Source organism: Amphibalanus amphitrite, unplaced genomic scaffold, assembly GCF_019059575.1.
Source record: "Amphibalanus amphitrite isolate SeventyFive unplaced genomic scaffold, NRLGWU_Aamphi_draft 001213F_arrow, whole genome shotgun sequence".
Classification (NCBI taxonomy): domain Eukaryota; kingdom Metazoa; phylum Arthropoda; class Thecostraca; order Balanomorpha; family Balanidae; genus Amphibalanus; species Amphibalanus amphitrite.
In genome coordinates, this window is record NW_024882707.1 from 151,798 (window position 1) to 171,623 (window position 19,826).

General features: G+C 47.6%; 2 protein-coding genes across 2 annotated transcripts in view; one reads left to right on the forward strand and one right to left on the reverse strand.

Annotated features, from left to right (window-relative positions):
• Positions 1-428: 428 nt before the first annotated feature.
• On the reverse strand, positions 429-14,240 carry LOC122371182 (ATP-binding cassette sub-family B member 10, mitochondrial-like). Its single transcript, XM_043347320.1, has 13 exons — positions 14,105-14,240; positions 8,411-8,678; positions 7,479-7,679; positions 6,857-7,059; positions 6,462-6,572; positions 5,936-6,106; positions 5,442-5,574; positions 4,964-5,179; positions 4,505-4,671; positions 4,101-4,228; positions 3,506-3,602; positions 3,072-3,216; positions 429-2,765 (listed from the first exon to the last, which is right to left on the reverse strand). Exons 2-13 carry the CDS (start codon positions 8,652-8,654, stop codon positions 2,647-2,649), a joined length of 1,935 nt encoding a protein of 644 aa, XP_043203255.1. The 5' UTR covers positions 8,655-8,678; positions 14,105-14,240; the 3' UTR covers positions 429-2,646.
• The window catches only part of LOC122371179 (protein unc-79 homolog), a gene marked incomplete at its 3' end in the record, with an annotated part of 41,536 nt that continues 33,725 nt past the window's right edge, over positions 12,016-19,826 (forward strand). The window contains exons 1-4 of the mRNA XM_043347316.1: positions 12,016-12,036; positions 12,147-12,339; positions 16,486-16,602; positions 18,524-18,685. Of these exons, the coding sequence (XP_043203251.1) occupies positions 12,318-12,339; positions 16,486-16,602; positions 18,524-18,685 (301 nt within the window). The remainder of the gene's footprint in view (positions 12,037-12,146; positions 12,340-16,485; positions 16,603-18,523; positions 18,686-19,826) is intronic.

A 19,826-nucleotide genomic window follows, 5' to 3' on the forward strand; every position in this document is an offset into this window, starting at 1 on the left:
ACTTGGAAGGCCACTTTATGACCCAAGCCCTTAAAATGAGATGAGATTTATCGATTTTGTCGTGTCTTCGTTGTTTCCACGAAACTCCAGCCCAACCAGGGGGCGAGTTGCTAGGGGCCATACAGAGCTCCCACGCAAAACTCATATTTCCGATAGTGCATAGAGGCTGGTCAGTCGGTCAATGTGGCAAATATATAATTGCAACTAATGGTCGACTTAGACGGTTTGCCAATGGGGGGAGGGGAGGGGGCTACAAGCCCCGAAAGGATTCGATGCGGTTTGCGGCGAAGCTCCATCATCCGAAAGGCACGAAAACATGGGACGACGAAAATGAAATAAACCCCGAGGCATACGAATACAACAGCCAGGAATCACAAATTAATTTAGCACATAATTGTATATGTTTGAGGTTCAAAACGTGTCAGACAGGCCTTGATAAAAACATGTATTTTATACAATCAACATATCTGTAAAAATAACTAGGCATATAACCAGCACCGCACGCATGGCAGAAACACCCAGTACGGTAACAACTAACGAACAACTGTATCGCTCAACACGAGCGAAACGTGACTGATTTCACGACGAGCGGTACCGGCGTTCCGGCACATTCAGGTCCTGAAACCATCACCAGTGCAGAGCCAATTACCCGTTCAATGACATGGGTATACACATACACACTCGCTAGACAAATAGCGAGCAACGCGACAAGGGTACAACAGAGCGGATCAGGTGCTCAACACAGTTCATGATTCTCACTTGCAGGCAGTTTGTTCGGTACAAGATGAATATGCCGACTTCAGAACACTGCAAAGGACATTGTAGCAAACCGTTGTGATAACAATAATACTATGTATCCCGATTTCGCTTGGTGAAATTCGGCAACGCTTCCGCAATACACGAAGCTGGAAGCTGCTAAGCATCGAAACCCTTTCGGTATACGACAGCCTGAATTCCTCTGAAGAAAAAAAAAAAACAAACACGATAGCCATTACACCACAAAGGCATACTACACCACCAGCCTGAACCCAGATATACTCGACCGCTAAAATCGTTACAGAGTGAGAGAGTGAGAGAGTGAGAGAGTGGGAGAGAGAGTGAGAGAGTGAGAGAGTGAGAGAGTGAGAGAGAGAGAGAGAGAGAGAGAGAGAGAGAGAGAGAGAGAGAGAGAGAGAGAGAGAGAGAGAGAGAGTGAGAGAGAGTGAGAGTGAGAGTGAGAGTGAGAAAGAGAGAGAGAGAGAGAGAGAGAGAGAGAGAGAGAGAGAGAGAGAGAGAGAGAGAGAGAGAGAGAGAGAGAGAGAGACAGAGACAGAGACAGAGACAGAGACAGAGACAGAGACAGAGACAGAGACAGAGACAGAGACAGAGACAGAGACAGAGACAGAGACAGAGACAGAGACAGAGACAGAGACAGAGACAGAGACAGAGACAGAGACAGAGACAGAGACAGAGACAGAGACAGAGACAGAGACAGAGACAGAGACAGAGACAGAGACAGAGACAGAGACAGAGACAGAGACAGAGACAGAGACAGAGACAGAGACAGAGACAGAGACAGAGACAGAGACAGAGACAGAGACAGAGACAGAGAGAGAGAGAGAGAGAGAGAGAGAGAGAGAGAGAGAGAGAGAGAGAGAGAGAGAGAGAGAGAGAGAGAGAGAGAGAGAGAGAGAGAGAGAGAGAGAGAGAGAGAGAGAGAGAGAGAGAGAGAGAGAGAGAGAGAGGCTGTAATGGAAGAGCGATCTAGATCGGGCGGCACCAGACGGCTGATGTGACGGAGTCACCTCGGTGTCTGGGGCGTTCACAGCCAGTATATCATACGCTGAGCTCTCGTGCTTGCTTTCACCATCTCTGCCACCTCTCGACTCAACCAGTGAGTGACTATTGAGGCAGCCCGTAAGGCGTGTGAATAAACTATAAAAATCCAGCATGCACAATTATAATAGGCCAGCCAGATAACCATTGGCAGTAGCACTGAATGTGTTTTAGACCGATATGTTAATTAGTTACGGTATTTGAACTGCGTTATCCAATGAAGCTCAGCAATTAACACTTAATATCCTAGAGGCTTGGAAGCTCTACATGTAAATTATGCAATTTATTATGCTTTACTCCGCAATATTTCTTCTTCTACATTCTGATGTGCATAGTGGGGACTACCTGGCGGATCTCAATATGCATCAACGTTGAACCCAGTCACAACCGAGTCCCCGTACATGTCAATTGTCAACATAACAGGGGCAACGTATTAAAACTATTCGGAACAGGTATAGCAATTCTTTTCTGCGCGTCGAAGCATCGGTAAATCGAACTAAAGAACACAAGTGGCTACCGACTCTGAAGCATAACAGTAAAGCAGACCAGGCGGTATGATCGGAATACGGAGGGCTTCAAACTAAGCTCAAAGTCCGTCTCAGGGGCGGTAACCTACGAACCACACCCAACTTCTGACCCTAGATGAGCCGACAATAAATAGCATCTCACCCACGTGTTGACCTTTCAATATTCGTTATCCATCCGCGGGGCTCGCGTTTCATCTGTCTCTCGATCGGTCTCGTACTCACGACCGACCGACATCCTGTGACCCGTCGCGCGGCGGCGCTCCTATCCACTCGTCGCCCTCCTTCACCTGTTGGCTCGGCGTTCTCAGCTCTCGATAGTCTGTCGCTCCACCAGCTTACGGAACAAGCCGTCCGGACGAGCCATCAGCTCCTCGTAGGAGCCCTGTTCGGCCACCGTGCCGCCGCTTAGCACCGCGATACAGTCTGGGGAACGAGAAACGAGAAAAGGCGTAGGTATTACGGTATTACCTTACTGTGCAGTGTGCACGGTGTTTCAACCAAAACTTATCACATGCAGTGTGCACCACTGTGTGACCGCGTAATCTGTGCCTAAATGGGATTACTGGTGGACGATGAACATATAAAGCTCCACTACCAACTGGTCAATACACCTACAAAATGACTCCAGCTGCGTACACACTACACAGTGACACGCTGGCCTACCGGTCCTGTCTTCTGAGACAGTATAACTCAGAGGCCCGCGCAGGCAGAGGGAGCGGCGTGACGTACCGGCCTGTCGGACGGTGCTGAGACGGTGGGCGATGGTGATGACCGTCCTCCCGTCCATCAGCCTCCGCAGCGCCTCCTGGACCAGACTCTCACTCTCCGAGTCCAACGCGCTAGTGGCCTCGTCCAGCAGCAGCAACCGCGGGCTCTGCCGAGGAGTGAGGGAAACACGTCGTTATCGGCAATAGTTATATATGACAATGCTCGAGGAACGCGTTCATATTGAGAATTGAGATACGACTGTTAAGAGAGACCAAAAATAAAAAATCGAACTGCAACGGATAAAATAAGGCACAGCCAAGAACAGTTGCTGGCTGCTCTCATCAACCATGGCATAAAATGACGCATCTTTCCCGCCAAAAGGGAAGCGAGCACACCTAAAAGCAAGATAAAAACGAGTTATTGCAAGCGGCTGCTATGCTGCCCTCCGGTCTGACCTTGAGAATGGCGCGCGCTATGGCGATCCTCTGTTTCTGTCCGCCGGACAGCATCACTCCCCGCTCTCCCACCACTGTGTCCATCCCGTGGCTCAGCCTGAAACCAGCGTCACAGCGCTTAGATCAGCGCCGCAGGCTGGATCATAGTCATTTATATGCATCAACGTTGAACCCGGACGTCACAAAAAACGTACAAAATACATGAGTAAGAACCCAACATGAAAGGACACAACAAAGTCAAGTATCAAAGAAAAAATACATGATGAGAAATAGCGAAAATAGTTTACGTTCCCTCTCCTATGAATGAAAAAGTGCAGCATTTATGAATAAGCTGAATGCGGCACAGAATGAAAGTGTAAACTAGCGAAGGAACGAACGAGCGCCTAAACGAACAAAATGAACGCCCAGTCGAAAAAAATGAGAGAATTTCGCAATGAGCGAATATATCGTCAATACCGTCAGCTCGAAGTGTCTTGCCATTCCCCACAAAGCACACTCTCGGACCCCATCTCCCCATCCCGTGACCCGTGTCATAGTCCTGTGCACCTCTCTCGTTCTCCCCCCCCCCCCTCGTCCCCGCGGCGCCCCGCCCCACCTGTCGATGAACTCGGCGGCGTTGGCCTGCTGGACGGCAGAGCGGAGCTGCTGCTCGCTGACAGCGGCCGGGTCCCGCGCGCCGTACAGGATGTTCTCACGGATAGTGGTCGAAAACAGCACCGGCTCCTGTGTGCGGGGAAGGTGGGTGAGTGGAGAAGTCAGCGGCTGTACGACTGTCCAGACTAAGCGGCTCACACAGATGTGTTCGAACTTACGTTTTTATTGCATAGCTTAGAAAAAAAAACTTATATAACAAGGCCATAACAAAACTATTCAAAATCCTAAAGTACGGCTAGCATCACTATGTCAACAGGCACCGCTGTCATCCTTACATTTACCAGCCGACCTGACAAAGAAGATATTTACCGCACAATTATTCCTCACAGTCGCATCGCTACAAACCTGGCTGACGACACCGATCTGCTCCCGGAGCCACATGGGGTCCAGTTTCCGGACGTCTGTGCCGTCCAGTGTCACCGTGCCCGCCTGTGGGTCATACAGCCGCAGCAGCAGCCAGGCGATGGTGGATTTACCCGAGCCACTGGCGCCCACCACCGCCATCACAGAGCCTGAGAGAGTAAAACGAAGGGTGGGTGCAGATGTTAATGAACAGTGCGAGTGGAGTGGTAACAGGGAAGAATAACGGCTAAAGCAAGCGTCGAGGCAAACAATAAAGACAAAAAAAAAAAACACAAATTCATCAGCGTCGAGGCTAGCAATAAAGACAAAAAAGCGCAAATTCATCAGAAAAAATATTACCAACATAATTGACTTCGCACTACTGAGTCAACCGGCCCGACTTGTGCCACTACTACCCCCGCCCGCCCTGTCCCTCACTATCCTCCCTCCCCACCCACTGACCGTGCGGCACGGTGAGACTGAGGTCCTGGAGCACCGCGTCCTCCGGCCGGCTGGGGTAGGAGAACGTCACTCCACTGAACCCCAGGTCTCCGCGCACGCTCTCCGGCCGCAGTCCGCCCGTGAAGGGCAGCTCCGGCTGACGGTCCACCAGCTGCCACAGGCGCGTACTGGCGCCCAGGCCGCGCTGCAGCTCTGTGTAGAACGAGCTCAGACCGCCTGAGGGCGGAGCACACAGAGGGGGCTGTCATATTACCGCAACGGTGCACATCGCAAAGTAGCAAATTGCAATAACTCGGATAGCGATTAAAAAAAAGAAGATCGCAAAATTATGAAATATTTCAGTTTCATCTCAACAAGCGAAAATGGTATCTTGGATTAAATACTTAAAACAGTAAATGATGTATTTCTACTGCACACTACGAAGAGAATAGACAACTCTCCCGTATCTCCATTCCCACCGTTCCCCTTCCCCCCGTACCGACGGCCACTCCGGCGTAGGCGGCGTACAGGAGGAAGGCGGACAGGTCTCCGACAGTGACCTCCCCGGCTCCGACCAGCGTGCTGGCGTAATACAGCACCGCCAGGATCACACTGTTGCCGCTGAGACCCGTCTGCCGATACACAGGGAACGAGTCGGTGTAAGGGTCACTCACAGGGACCGAACAGGACGTAATGGAGAGGGAATATGGGGAAGAGGGACAATGCAGTTTAGCAGGGTAGTGAAATGGAACGCGTATTTGTTAGAAACTTCATAAAAAGGCATAATGAAATAGGAAAATTGGAAGGTCGGTCAGCTGTAATTGCAGCCTACTGTAAACGTACATAATGCACAAGTTCAATGAAAATGGATTTAAAGTCACATAATGAGTAGACGAGATTTAATGAGTACATACGAGAACGTGAAGAACGGTTCAGCACACTGTTCTCGAGCTGTGGAAGTTGGAATAGTCCACGCCGCGCCGATAGGGTTACCATTCCGAAGAAGCCGGCTCGTGCGATGGCCTCGCGTCGGCTCAGCTCCAGCACGTGCAGTGTGCTGTTGGTATAGTTCTCCGTCTCCTGCTGTTCCCGGGCCAGGACCCGCACGGTGCGCATGTTGGCCAGCTTCTCCTCAGCGACCGCGTTCGCCTCAGCCAGACCGTCCTTTAGCGGAGGTTGTGGGTCACAGGGCGGGCGTCATAAGAGGGGCATCAGACGGCTATTGCCGTGGTGTTGTTGGGGGAGGGGAATCCTACGGGGAAGGGAAAAGGAATAATGAGTAAGAAAGCAGCAGAGCATGAAGCAGTGTTTGTTGAATGATCATGAATGTAGAAAAAACGACAAGCATTAGGTACACAACGATGAGGTGTATATGTATGAACGCAGCACAGCATGCATCAATTCGTTCACATTAATCCATTTCAATCACACAAATCATTCCAAACCGCCTAACTCAGGATAAATGAAAAAAAAATCGTTTACTGTTTTTTTTTTGCCACAGTATTCCTCTGTGACCTACCTGCACTTGTCTGGTGATTTTTCGGACGTATCTGCCGTATACGACGGCCACCATCGCCACAGGAGGCACGATGGCCAAACCCACCATCGCCAGCTTCGTCGACACGTAAAACTGCCGCACAGATACACAACAGTTAGAGAGGTCACAGCGCTACGTACCGTAAGGCATACGTTATCTCTCAGCTAATATGAAAAATGTCAGAATATACAGCAAAAATTCGTATCACTCCTGCGCCAGTGATTCACACCTACACCCTATCAGCTCTGTTCTCTATACCATCATGTCTCCCTTACTTTTCACATCTCCCTTCCCTTGCTATCCTTCTATCCTCCTGCCATCTTCCCTCCATCTCCCCACAATATTCTCCCAGATACCACCCCGATACTCCCACCCACCATCATGGAGACGCTGGCGGCAGCCATGGCGGTGGCCCTCAGTCCGTCGGAGATGTTACTGGTCACAGTCTGACTGACCAGGGCCGTGTCAGCCGACAGCCGGTTCACCAGCTCGCCGGTCCGACTCCGGTCGAAGAAGGCCACCTCCTGTCGCATCAGCGTGCCGAACACGGAGCCGCGCAGCGCCTGGGCGATCCGAGCGCCTGTGAGGAGAGAGAGGGGCTCATTTTTGCAAGGTGTGTCAGAGTGATATGTCTGGGCATGATCATATGTGCCCTACTATGACTGATCACAGCATTTATATTGCAAGGCAGAAAGCGGTGCTGTCATCATTGAAGCATTCTGGTTTTAAGTACGTCCTAGGAAAAAAAAAGGTTGGGGAAAAATGCGATAAATGTCCGACGTACGACGATATTCTGTGATGAATGATGATGCAAATGCTTTTAGCAATATATTAACCGCCTTTCCCTATCAGTAAACGCCTTCTATCACGAGCACAGCAAAAGCTTAGAGTACGAAATATCCCCTCACTCACCCTCCACCCCCCCCCCCCCCCAACACTGTCACAGGGAGCATCTACCGTTTCCGCTTCCGTCTACACTCAGCTCACGGCGCCACTGACCTGACACAGTCATCAGGTAGACCCGCCCGCAGTTGGCCGCCGCACCGATCACAAACACCACTGCCAGGCCCAGACAGATGGTGACAAGACGGTCGCGCGCCTGGCCGGCCTCCTCGCGGTAAATGATGTCCACCACTCGCCCGATGGCGAACGGAACTGCCATCGTCACGGCGCTGGACACCAGCAGCAGACACACAGCTCCTGGCGGGCACAGAGAGGGGACATGTGACAGACACACTGCCAGAGCAGGGGAGGGGAGGCAGGGAAGGGTAGAGAGGTGAACGACAGTCATACTGTTAGAGTGTGGGGAGGGGAAGAAGGAGAGGCATAGGGGAGGGGCAGAGGGGAGGGATATAGGGGAGGGGCAGACAGGAGGCTGTAACAGTTATATTACTAGTGAAAGGTGCATGATGGGTAGCATGCTGTGTGATATTGGCATCAACAGGTGATTACTGCTGTTGAAATCAACATGTGAAAAATGGAGAAGACTTGTGGGACTGTGTCAGGAAAGTGGTTAAATTCTTTAATAACACAATTGATACTGTCAATGTGAATATTCTGATGAAAATAAATGCCAAGCTGTGCTTCTAGACCAGTTACTTGGGCTTGGGTGCACGCACATCAAGCACTAATTATTGGTAGATTTGATCAAAGCCTGGTTTTTCAAAACTTTCCAAGCTGAAAAACTCCAGATTTTACTTCTTTCTACTTCATAGCTGTGCAGTTTAAAGTTAAGTATCTACCTATTCTTAAAGCTGCCCAGAAAGCACTTCCATTAAATGTAGGACAAACAACAAAAAATATCAGTTTTAGATGCTCCAGGAAGGGTAAATGCAATACATGCCCCTTTTGAGTCTGCTAGTGTATTTCAGCCACTAGTCTTGTTGAGTCTGAGACTCTGCTAGTGTGTTCAAGGAAAATATGATGCCTACCTCCAAGCTTCCAGCGCTCTGGCTTAGCAAGAGCCAGCAAACGCCGCAGTTCTCGAGGTGCCACCTTAGTCTTAACAGCCTTGTCTGCTGCCTGTAGTAGTGGCCTTGCAGTGAAGAGGCTGCGCCACATTGGCCGCTGTGATGTTAACACTGAAGCCATTTGGAGGCGTTGACCAGGCGCACTGCCACCTGCCAGACGTGGCAGGGGGAAGACAGCCACCCTCAGCAGACGGACCAGCGTCATGGTGGATCAGAATATCAGCCGAATCTGCAAGGAAAACGTTATTTCCATAGATATACAGACCTATGGTTATTTCGATCAAGAAATGCACCAAACACGCAACACATTACACAACTTGGTAAGAATACAATTTGACCTGCTTTACCGGGCCTTGTATTGTCATTGACAATAGGTACGCATTTCAGTGATGAGTTCAGTTACTCTCATCTACAAGCAGGAATCTCCTACAAAGCATTATTATTTATCAATTACCACTTTCTCAATAAAGTGCCTAGCGGAAACAAAAATGCACAGTACCTATATCCAAGGCCATATAACCGCCTATATCCAAGGCCTTGATCCAAGGAGCATAGGGAGCATATCAAAAATGGAAAGTTTCTCAAAGTTCGATATTTTGTCTCTGACGCGCTATAAGATGTCTACAAAGCTGAGCTTTGGCATTGTCCAGAGAGGTAAAACTGAATCCAAAGGCTTTCTACGCATATGCTCGAAATAAAACAACCATAAAGGAACAAGTCACCACAGTCAAGGATGACCAAGGGTTTCTTTCAAACACACCTGAAGAGACCTGTGAAATAATGAATCAAAGTTTTGAGAAGGTTTTTGTTAAGACTGACAATGTGCCTCCAGACTTACCAGCTTTCAATGGGGATAAACTCTCATCCATCAGCATCACCAAAGCCGAGGTGCAAAAGCTACTCTCCGAACTCAAACCATCTGCACCTGGCCCTGACAGAATCCACCCAGTTTTACTCAAGAATTGTGCAACCAATGTCAGCAAGCCTCTGACAATGATTTTCCAGGAATCACTGAGTACAGGAAGCATCCCAAGTGACTGGAAAAAGGCAAATGTAACTCCGATATATAAGAAGGGCTGCCGTTCGGATCCACTCAACTACAGACCGATCAGCCTTACATCAGTAGTTTGCAAGGTTTTGGAGAGACTTGTGAAAGGCCACCTAGTTTCCCACTTGGAAAGTTTCAATTTCTTCTGTAAGGAGCAACATGGATTTCGGTCTGGCAAATCATGCACAACCCAGCTTCTGGAGTACTTGTATGAGGTTCAGAATGCTCTTGATGAAGGTGACGCAGTAGATGCCATCTACCTAGACTGCTGCAAAGCTTTTGACACAGTTCCACATAATCACCTGATAACGAAACTCAAGGCTGCAGGAATCGATGGCCCACTACTTCTCTGGATAAAGTCATTCTTAACAGACCGAGAGCAGAGAGTGACCATAAGAGGAAGTTTCTCAAGCTGGAGAAAAGTCTGGAGTGGTGTTCCACAGGGCAGCGTATTGGGGCCAATCCTCTTCCTTGTCTACATTAATGACCTGCTTGATGAAGTTCACTCAGAGGGCAAGCTCTTCGCAGATGATGCCAAGATTTACAGGCGTATGAGAGGCAATGAGGATCAGCAGCAACTCCAAGCAGACCTGGATAAACTACAAGAGTGGAGCAACAGGTGGTTACTCAAGTTCAATCAGGATAAATGCAAGGTCATGAACTTCGGTACCAGAAATCCCAACTGCAGCTACAGCATGGGAGGAGTTCAACTGGCTCACTCTGAACAAGAAAAGGACCTTGGAGTTCTGATTTCAACAGATCTCAAGCCCTCAGCACAAGTTGCCAAAGCTGCGTCCTCAGCAAACTCCATGTTGGGCCGTATAAGGAGTACTTTCACATGCCTCAATGACAAGATCCTTCCACCACTATACAAGGCGCTGGTTCGACCCAGGATGGAGTTTGCGATCCAGACATGGTCACCCTATCTCAAAAAAGACATTCAAAAGCTCGAAAAGGTGCAGAGGAGAGCGACAAAGCTGGTTCCCTCACTTAGAAATTTACCATATGAAGACCGACTGAGTGCTCTTGGGCTGACAACGTTAGAGCAGCGAAGAACGCGCGGAGATATGCTTCAAACTTTCAAAATCCTGAAAGGTCTGGACAGAGTTGAGGTTGACAGCACATTCCTCAAGCTGGATGACAGGTACCTGGGAACTAGAGGACACCAGATGAAGCTCGTCAAACCAAGACATCGAACACTAAAGCGCAACAAGTTCTTTTCAGCAAGAGTGGTCGACATGTGGAACGGTTTACCAGAACATGTGGTATCCAGCGACAACATCAACCAGTTCAAGAGAAGATATGACCAACATGTCGCAGAACAAATGACGAGAGGGGGTAGCCACTACGAGCATCCTTAGTTTGCTCCCTTACCCCCGTATCCTATCTCTTCGGTAAGCATCTCTTCGGTAAGCTAATTTTGTGCAAAAAAAAAAACAGCGATAAATTTAGCAATCATTTATGACAATTGCGTTCGTTGATTGTTGAACCCACGTTGAACCATAATTTTTCATGGAAATGTCAGAAATCTTCCTTACCTTTATTTTAATGCTCCTTATGAATATAAAAATGGTAATAAGTGAAAAAAACAGATCACAAGGCGATTCGCGTCAAGGAAACTGTAGAAATCTTTGAACAAAACAAGGTTAAATATTGAAAACATTTTGAAATGAAGGCCTGAGATACATGTTAAATGATGAATATTTGAAAAATATATTTTGTAGCAATTAAAACGAGGCTTTCCCAAGAGTTGGTAGATTTGCAATGATTGCAGTTATTTTGCAGGGCTGTAAGGTTTTGGGTGTTTTCTCTTAGTAAAAAGTTCCTCCAATGATAAATTACATTTATTTATTCCAAAAAACATATCAAAACACTAAAATAACATCTAATAACGTTTAAACTTTTCAAATTACAATGAAATTTTTATTTATATATACTTGCAGTAGAATATGATGTTTTATCGATTGTCTGCTAAAGAGACGTTCCTGGCTTGACGGTGACAAAATATGATTTCTCGTATGCGCGTATGGGTCTGTTCCCGTCGCTCCTCCCAAAAAATCTCGGATGAGGTTGGATGAGCATGGAGGAGAGCCGTTTCAGAGGAGCCACGGGAACATTTTCGCGAGGAAATCAGCTGTTTGCGGGCTGTAACGGTCGGCGATTTATGGCGCGCAAACATAAATCAAGAGATAATAATCGCTTTCTAATAAAATAACCTTAGATTAATATCAAACATTACTATTTAAAGATATCCAATCGTCATCAACCACTAAAATCATTTCCACTTCCCTCAAATCTCATTTATAAACAACTCACATTTGTATTACGTGCGCCAAATATGTCTACGCAAGAGCCTCCTCCGAAAAACCAACTTTCGTTTGGGATGAGGGAGGAGGCAAATAGTGGTGGTGAGATGTGAAATCAAGATGAGCTTGGAGGAGCTTGGAGGAGCGACGGGAACGATTTTTTGAAACGAGAGGAGGTTAGAGGAGCTTGGAGGAGGTTAGAGGAGCGACGGGACCAAACCCATATGTGTTGGGTTGCGTAAATGATACTTTGATTTTTTTAATCTCAATATCGTGATCATGATGCCCCGTAACCTATAGCCAGTAAATTAAATTGTGCGATTACATTTGCCTGTATTTCTAGCATTGGTTTCATATTGATGCGAGGAAGACGCTGCTGTGAGATCTCAAGAACAGGAAGCACTGACATTTCGCTTATTGGTCCGGATAGTGACAATCAAAATGTATAACTGGAGGCCTTGATCAAGATGAGAATCTGAATTAGAGCAGTTACTCATCACTGAAAGAAGCAACGATGGGTACCAGAGCAGCTGCTTGTAAGTTTGGGTTTTAAATTTTAATCTGCTTTAAATTTGGCATGACATAGCTTGTCATTTATCTTCTGATATAAGGTGATTGTGTAAGCTTCTTCACAAAAATATCCATGAATATAAGGTGCTGCGTAAACCTTGTAAATTTATGAAAGAATATAGTCAAAAAGAATTTTTGCTGCACATGCCTGAATGTCATTTTGTGCATTTCTGAGATCAATTCTTTTGAGGCTTGAAATACAAAAGTGCTACCTACCTATCTACTTCAGTCTATCTTAAGTGAGCAGAATTTGTGAAATGATTCAAAGAATCTTTTGGCCAATCTTTTTTAAGTCATGTTTGCCAGATTCCTGCTAAGGTCATTCTCAAGTTATCACAGCATCTTTTGCTTCAGGCCGATATAGCTAATTGGCTTTTAGGGTCGATCGAGCTGTGGTTTGAATGTGTAGGTAATTCAAATAATGTTTATGCAGTACTGAAATTAAAATGAACAATCAATTGCTTAAATAATCTGTATAATCTTACATGTTGGAGTTACTAGAAAAACTGTTGATTAAAGCTGGTTCCTTTGTATTTTTTAATATGTGAGTTGATTATGATGTATAAGTCGAAAATGTGGAGTGTTATACTTCATGACCTTTGAGCCATTTTTAAAATGTGTATTTACATTATTATTATCACGTTATTTGAAAATGAATGTAGTCAATAATTTTTTTCTTTGAATTGAAGTGATCATTGTTCCTTGTGCTTTATCAATACAACTCCATATTATTTTATCCCTCTTTATACTTTCAACTTTTTGTAGGTTCAGCTGGCAAGTTGACAAGCTAGTGCATCTGGTAATAGAATCACAGTATTAAAGGGACCCTCCCACCTTCAAAAAAGTTAATGAATTGGCATGAAAGTGATGTCGCTCGGTTCAGAAAGAGCGAAAACGAATATGTACCAAATTTCATCGAAAAATATTCACCGGTTTTCAAGATATTAGACTTTTACTTTTGTTTACTTTTTGGGTTCTCCGCTGTTCCTAGCGACTTTATTTGAAAGTGCGGCATTTGTTGCGCGCAAAGCAGCATATACCACCGCGTGCTACCAAACGTTTTAGTAAGAGATTTAAAAACTGTTAGACCTCCGCTGACGTCACAAATTCTAAGGGGGCATACCAATGCATTAGCCCCTTAGAATCCGAAAACTGCAAGTTTGAAATTCCATATCTCCGAATTAAAGCATTTTTCGATGTTGTGAGTGCCCAAACCGGTATTTTCAGGCCATGGCCACCAATTTGGCTATCTCAACTCAAAACTAATGTTAAGGTGGGATGGTCACTTTAATTTCTTATTTTGGTAATGTTAGCTTTCATTTTGCTATGTCAAAGTACTCATGGTTCCTACCTCTGACTAAGATTGTGTAGACTGGTGTGAGGTGGGAATAGAAGATGATTTCGTGTCAAATAAATAGGAGTAAATGGTTTGTTTATATGGCCATAAGGGAGGATCCATCTACTAAGTTAAAGATGCATACTGGGGCTTTTTGGCAAAATTATTTAAGGACCTCATGATAATGGCCCATCCCATCCCTGTTTTTATGTCAAGCTAGCATTGAAGTCATATCCAATTTTTGCTTCTCAGACCCAAATCACTCATAATGGGACACTTCTTTGCACATTGGTTCAGACAAGGCATAACAAGTTCAGCTAGTGATTTTTACAACTGACGCTACTTTTATGTTACTCAGTGTTGGGCAGACAATTCCATATTGCTTATTTGCTTACCCCATATTCTTCTCCATTTGGTATATGAAGACCATGATTGATGATTTGAATATCTTCGACGTTTTTCCGTTCCGGTTCCCGCCGAGTCAATCAGTTCGCGCCGGCCGCGCTCCTCGAATCCGCCAGCGCTGCTGCTGCCGGGGGAGCTCCGCCGCGGTGGGCTGGGCCACGCCTTCCAGCGCAAGGGCGCGCCCAGGGTACGGAATTATGGCGACCACGCATAGCTTGGTGCAGTTACACTTGATCCATTTCAATGATCATAAATAGCACCCACAAAGAAGTCACACAACATGATCTGCCCCATGAAAAGGTTGCATTACTACGTGCAACGGAGCTACTGATAATTCGTCACCTTCCACTGTTTGGAGCCTGGGGTCGCCCTTGTGACCTGTGACGTCATCCACTATTGGCCGCCCCTCGCCCGAGGCTGGGATTAACCATCGGTGTCGCGTGACTTGCTGCATGGCTGGAAGGGCCGCTTTCTTGCCAGCACTGTTCAGCGAGTCAGATCAAGATTAGATAAATCGACGCAACTATGAATCCTGACTGATGCGTCGCTAAGAAACGCTGTGCGGCTTAGCCCACGACTAAGACAAAGCCTATGGATGGATGTAGCAGAAATACAGTGGCGTCAAGTTCAACACTGACGTGAAACGGGAGTCACTGTTTTGGCACGGAGAGGGTCAAACCTTGATATCCACGGCCGGGGAGAAGATGCTCGAATGAGGGGTTCCGACCTAACATGCATCACTGTACATTGGGTGGCATTGCAGAATTGAACTTATTTAGGGGGTCTGGACCCCCGTGCCCCCTCCCCCCGTGGCGAAGCCCCTCCGGCTCGTGCTACCGTTTTTTTTTGCGATGGCTCCGAATAGACGGCTAGCTGAAATTGGGCATACCTACCTACTGTTAACGCCAGACCCCTTGAGACCCTAATTTTTCGCGATTACTTTTAAATGCGTGAAGGAATTTCAACCAAACTCAGGACATGGCCGTTTCAAGACAGGCCGAAACTTTTACAATTTAGATATTTTATCGCCATTTCAATATTTCAGGCACTTGTCATTGACTCGTAATGTTAAATTTCGAGCAAGATTTTCATCCGGTGTGTAGAGGCTATCACCAGTCAGTCTGCGATACGTTATGACGTCACAGCTAAGCCCCGCCTCTGTGGTCTTGGCCTGCGGCGGTTTCGGGCCGGCGCGCGGTCACTCTCGCTGTGGCGGGGAGCGGGGACGGGCGACGGTCGAGCGGTGCCGAAAGCCGGCGGAGTTGTGCGTAGCGTCTTGGCTGACAGTGCCCAGAGAGCGACATGATGACTAAGGAGTCATAAATGCTCAATGCGCATTGCTTCTACAATGCTGATATGTTCGCTGATATTTTTTTTTATATATATAAGCTGCATATGACGGGCAGATGGCATATAACTGACATAAGGTTAGGAAATATTCACCTGTATTTAAAGCCTATGGCGTTGCAGATAATGCGATAATGGGATGTCGGATGTCACCAAGTAGCTGCCGATTTGTACATCGCTATGCAACCATCGAACAACGCAATAATAAGTTAATTGCCTGAGCTTCACATCATACGGCTCGCTCGTATTTCAAACAGATACCCTACATCGAAAATCGTATTTGTTAGGAATCGTTAACGTTTGTTCGAAGCACGACTGAGTAGTAGGTTGAGGAGTGATGGTCCTCTTGGTCCTATATACAAGAGTCAACAAGAGCCTAACATTTACTTGACCGTCTGCTGCAATTGACTCATAGCACGTGAAGCGTCAGCGAAATTCATAGTCCTTCACAGATGGCAGGGGTGTCGTTTGTACAGAGGTCGCTGATGGGCACGGGTCAATGCCGCAGTCGTGGGCGGAGCCTTATGTCATATGACGTAGAAAGCCTCTATCCAGGATGGAAAAAACAGTTAACATTACGAGTCAATGACAAGTGCCTGAAATATTGAAATGGCGATAAAATATCTAAATTGTAAAAGTTTCGGCCTGTCTTGAAACGGCCATGTCCTGAGCTTGGTTGAAATTCCTCCACGCATTTAAAAATAATCGCGAAAAATTAGGGTCTCAAGGGGTCTGGCGTTAACAGTAATACAGATTCAGCTGTTTTTGAGCCAGCCACATTTTCAGGCTAGGTCAGGTCACTGACTAATACCTTAAACGTGAACCTCGGCTTCGTCCAAAATCGCAATGCTCTCAGTGTGGGGAGCTTTAAGTCTGGTAAACATTTTCAGGAAGTGACAAACTTACATTGCCTCTCAGAAGTCAAACGTTTCAAAAGTGTCATTTAAGATTTTAAAGTCATCGATAACATAAAATTTTGAGCTGAGATATTGTTGTCTTATTCGCTTTTTTTTTTCTTCTGCAGTCACGGCAAAGATAAAGAACCTGCAGGACTACTACCTTCGCCTGCTGCACGGCATACCGCTGCCGTCCGAGCTCGACATAGCATGCACGCTCAAGTACTTCTCCCTCACCCTCATGGGTAAGTGTCATGTGTGATGAAGCCGGTGTCGTGAGGTGTGCTGTGCTGGTGATGCGGGACATTCAGGAAACGGATATGAAGTAGGATAAAGGGCACCAAATCCCGTTCTACGGGGCCCGGTTCTAAATGTTCGGTGCTCGTGGCGGCCTATTCGGATAAGTTCGAGAGTTCAGTACCGCTGATGAACTCTCAGTTGCAGTTATTCAAGTGTTCCTCGATGATTGACTGTCAACGAAGTGTTTGCCCTGAACGTTACAATACATGCGTAGGTACAGTCGTGTACAGGTTGATGGTCCCCTACTCTTTATCCACCGGGTTCCTATGGCTCAGCATTGGCAGCAGCCGCCTGGTACCGGTAGGCTGTGCCGCATGACCCGAGAGTGAAGCGGCACAGCCTACCCACACTGTATGACACCGGCTCGGGTCGCCTGGTAGAGCGATTTGACCGGACGCTGCGTTACACCGGCTGGGGGGAGGGGGGTAAGGGTCAGGCCTGTCTAACCTGTCTAACCGGCCCGCGTCCCCGCCGGTTCGCTGACAGGTCGCGCCCCGGGGCGCTGAGGCTCGTTATTGCTCGGCTCGGTGGATGAGGCGGGCTGGAGTGTGGTGTGGGGCGGGGGTGATGTGGGGAGGGAGTGAGCGGACCTGGGGCTGGGTGTGTGTGGTCACTTGTCGCATAGAACCGATCGTAATCCACCCTCCAAAAATTCGCTTTAGAGATATTCACAAAACCCAGGGGGGTTCAAACACCCATCTCCCAAGTGGGGTGCGGAAGGACAGGTAAGGGTCCATACGGTCTTCTCATGAATTGCAGCAAAGAAAGAAAACAGACCCGTCTCCAAATAATCTTTCTTAAAAGTGGACTAATCGCATAGCCTCGGACACAGAAATAAACATCCAGCACGCGAAGCGTCTTGAACCGGGCCTCTCACAACCGGTCGGTTTGACAGTCTAGCACTCATACGCTGAGCTACACCGGATGGTGGCCACGGCCGGGGCAAAGTCTGGCCGGACGGGCGGCGGGGCCGGGAGGTCGGCAGCAAAGTCAATGAATGTTTTTGTGGTTCCGGGTGCCGGTCGCTCTAGCTTGGTGGAATGATGATGGATCATTGGTAAAACTTTCAACGTGGAGTCCCGGTTCGAGCCTCATCGGGGCTCCGGCTACTTTTCCGAGTTAGGATCTGGTTTGATTTTAGTGGTTGCGAGCCATTTATACGGTTTTATATTTACATGTCGATTGTCGATTGATTGATTGATTCATTCATTCGTTCATTTAATACATGTCGGCATTTAGCATACGAATTGACATCCAGGATCAATCCGATCAATCTACCATTTTCATAAGCGTATTGCCTAAAATGCATATATGTGGCATAAGACCTATGGTTGCCTCGATACCGTGCCAAATCACGTTTTGCACAATGCACAAGTAAATTATATTCGCTGGGTCTTCCGTGCATTGTGCTTAGCAAAAACAGGAATGCAATTGTTAAGCGACGCCAAATGTGCAATGCAGCAAGTGACCACACACACCCGCCCAGCCCCCATGGTCCACCAACACGCCCCACACCACTCGCCAGCCCACGCCAACCACCGAGACGAGCCCCTCCCCCGCGCTGGTCTGACGCGACAGCTGGTCTACAAAGCGCTCCACTCGGCGACCCGAGCCGATGTCAAACGGCGTGGGTAGACTGTGCCGCTTCACTCTCGGGTCATGCGGCACAGCCTACCGGTACCAGGCGGCTGCTGCCAATGCTGAGCCATAGGAACCCGGTGGATAAAGAGTAGGGGACCATCAACCTGTACACGACTGTACGAGACTTAGTCATACTGCCGTATGTGACTTGCAGAATAATCTGAGCTCATATATGGGACCCTACCCTGCCCTCCCCTGACGGTCCTCCTCTGGCCCATAACCCAGGTGTGCTGAAGGACGTTCCGGAGGCTCCACTGGAGATGCTCCGGCGTCCGGACCAGGACAGCACGCGGCTGGCGCTGTACCCCAGCCTGGACTACACGGGCCTGTACCGCGCCCTCGTCCAGCTGTTCGACATAGTGCCGCTGCTCCAGTACGGCGTGCATGGTGAGTGGGGGCGTGGAATCAACTCATGACGCTCCCCACCCCGTTCTGCTGGACAGTATTCGATTCATAACTCCCGAGTGGTTCTCATTATTACCGAGTGTGTGGCATTGTGTTTTGATATTACATTTACCGTTTATTACCGAGTGTGTCTTAATATTACAAAGTTTGTCAATATTTCCCTCGGACCGTGATAGGCATCGCTCGATTAGTTATTCCTCTGTTTGGTCGCTGGGATTCGGCCGGTAAACCCCCCCCCACCCCCCCGATTCGTGGGCGCCGGGCGGAGTTATGTTTTTCACGCCATGTCAGACATGGCTTGGCCGATAACACCCCGGTGGTTTCGGCATGGTTTAGTCGATTAACCCGCGCCCCGTAGGGCTACCGGCGGACCCTACCACCCGTAGGGGGGGGGGGCCGTATCGGCCCCCCCTAAGATCTCGGAAAGTTACCGGCCGATTTTCAAAATTCAAACGGCGTTCGATAGCCCCACCCGGGAACTACCTTGTGACCAAATTTCATTGACCTAGGTCAAACCGATGACGTCACAGGTCAGGTCAAAGGTCTAGATTTTCACCGTTCACAGGCAATTCAAGAAATGTGCTGTGAAAGCGAGTAAATTGGTAATTTATTGAAAACCATCGATGGTACATTGTTCGTCAAACACATACTTTGCTATCTGAGGTCACTGATACCAGGTCAGGTCACAGCGAGGTCAGGTCACCGGGGGTCACAATATGAATGTGTCGTGTGATACATGTTTTATGGTCCATTTTACATGACAAATGCGATTATGTGGGTTAGGCAGCCTTTGGGGCCAGCCTAGGTCACGTTTTGGTGAAGGTCAGGTCAAGGTCAGGTCAAATTAGGTCAAATTTCAAAGTTGATATTTTTGCATAAAATGGGTATCGATTCGATGCAGCTCGTCACGGGGAGTCTAATGGTGGTCTTCGTTTTGCTCTACGAGTTCTAGAATTGCCAAAAATTGAGTTTGAAAATTTGACGTCATCATTTTTGAACAGTTTTTTCGCTATAACTTGGCCAAAAAACGAGGTATCGATCTGAAATTTGGTATGTAGATAGAAGACGGTAGGCACTATCACATATATTCCGGTTTTTTCGAAACTCAAAAAACTTTTTGGAT

Coding starts and splice junctions, on each gene's coding strand:
- LOC122371182 (XM_043347320.1), bottom strand. CDS start 8,654: ATGACGCTGGTCCGTCTGCTGAGGGTGGCTGTCTTCCCCCTGCCACGT. Junction 4,229..4,504: donor AGATCGGTGTCGTCAGCCAG/GTTTGTAGCGAT, acceptor CCCCGCACACAG/GAGCCGGTGCTGTTTTCGAC. Junction 2,766..3,071: donor CAGCACCGTCCGACAGGCCG/GTACGTCACGCC, acceptor CTCGTTCCCCAG/ACTGTATCGCGGTGCTAAGC.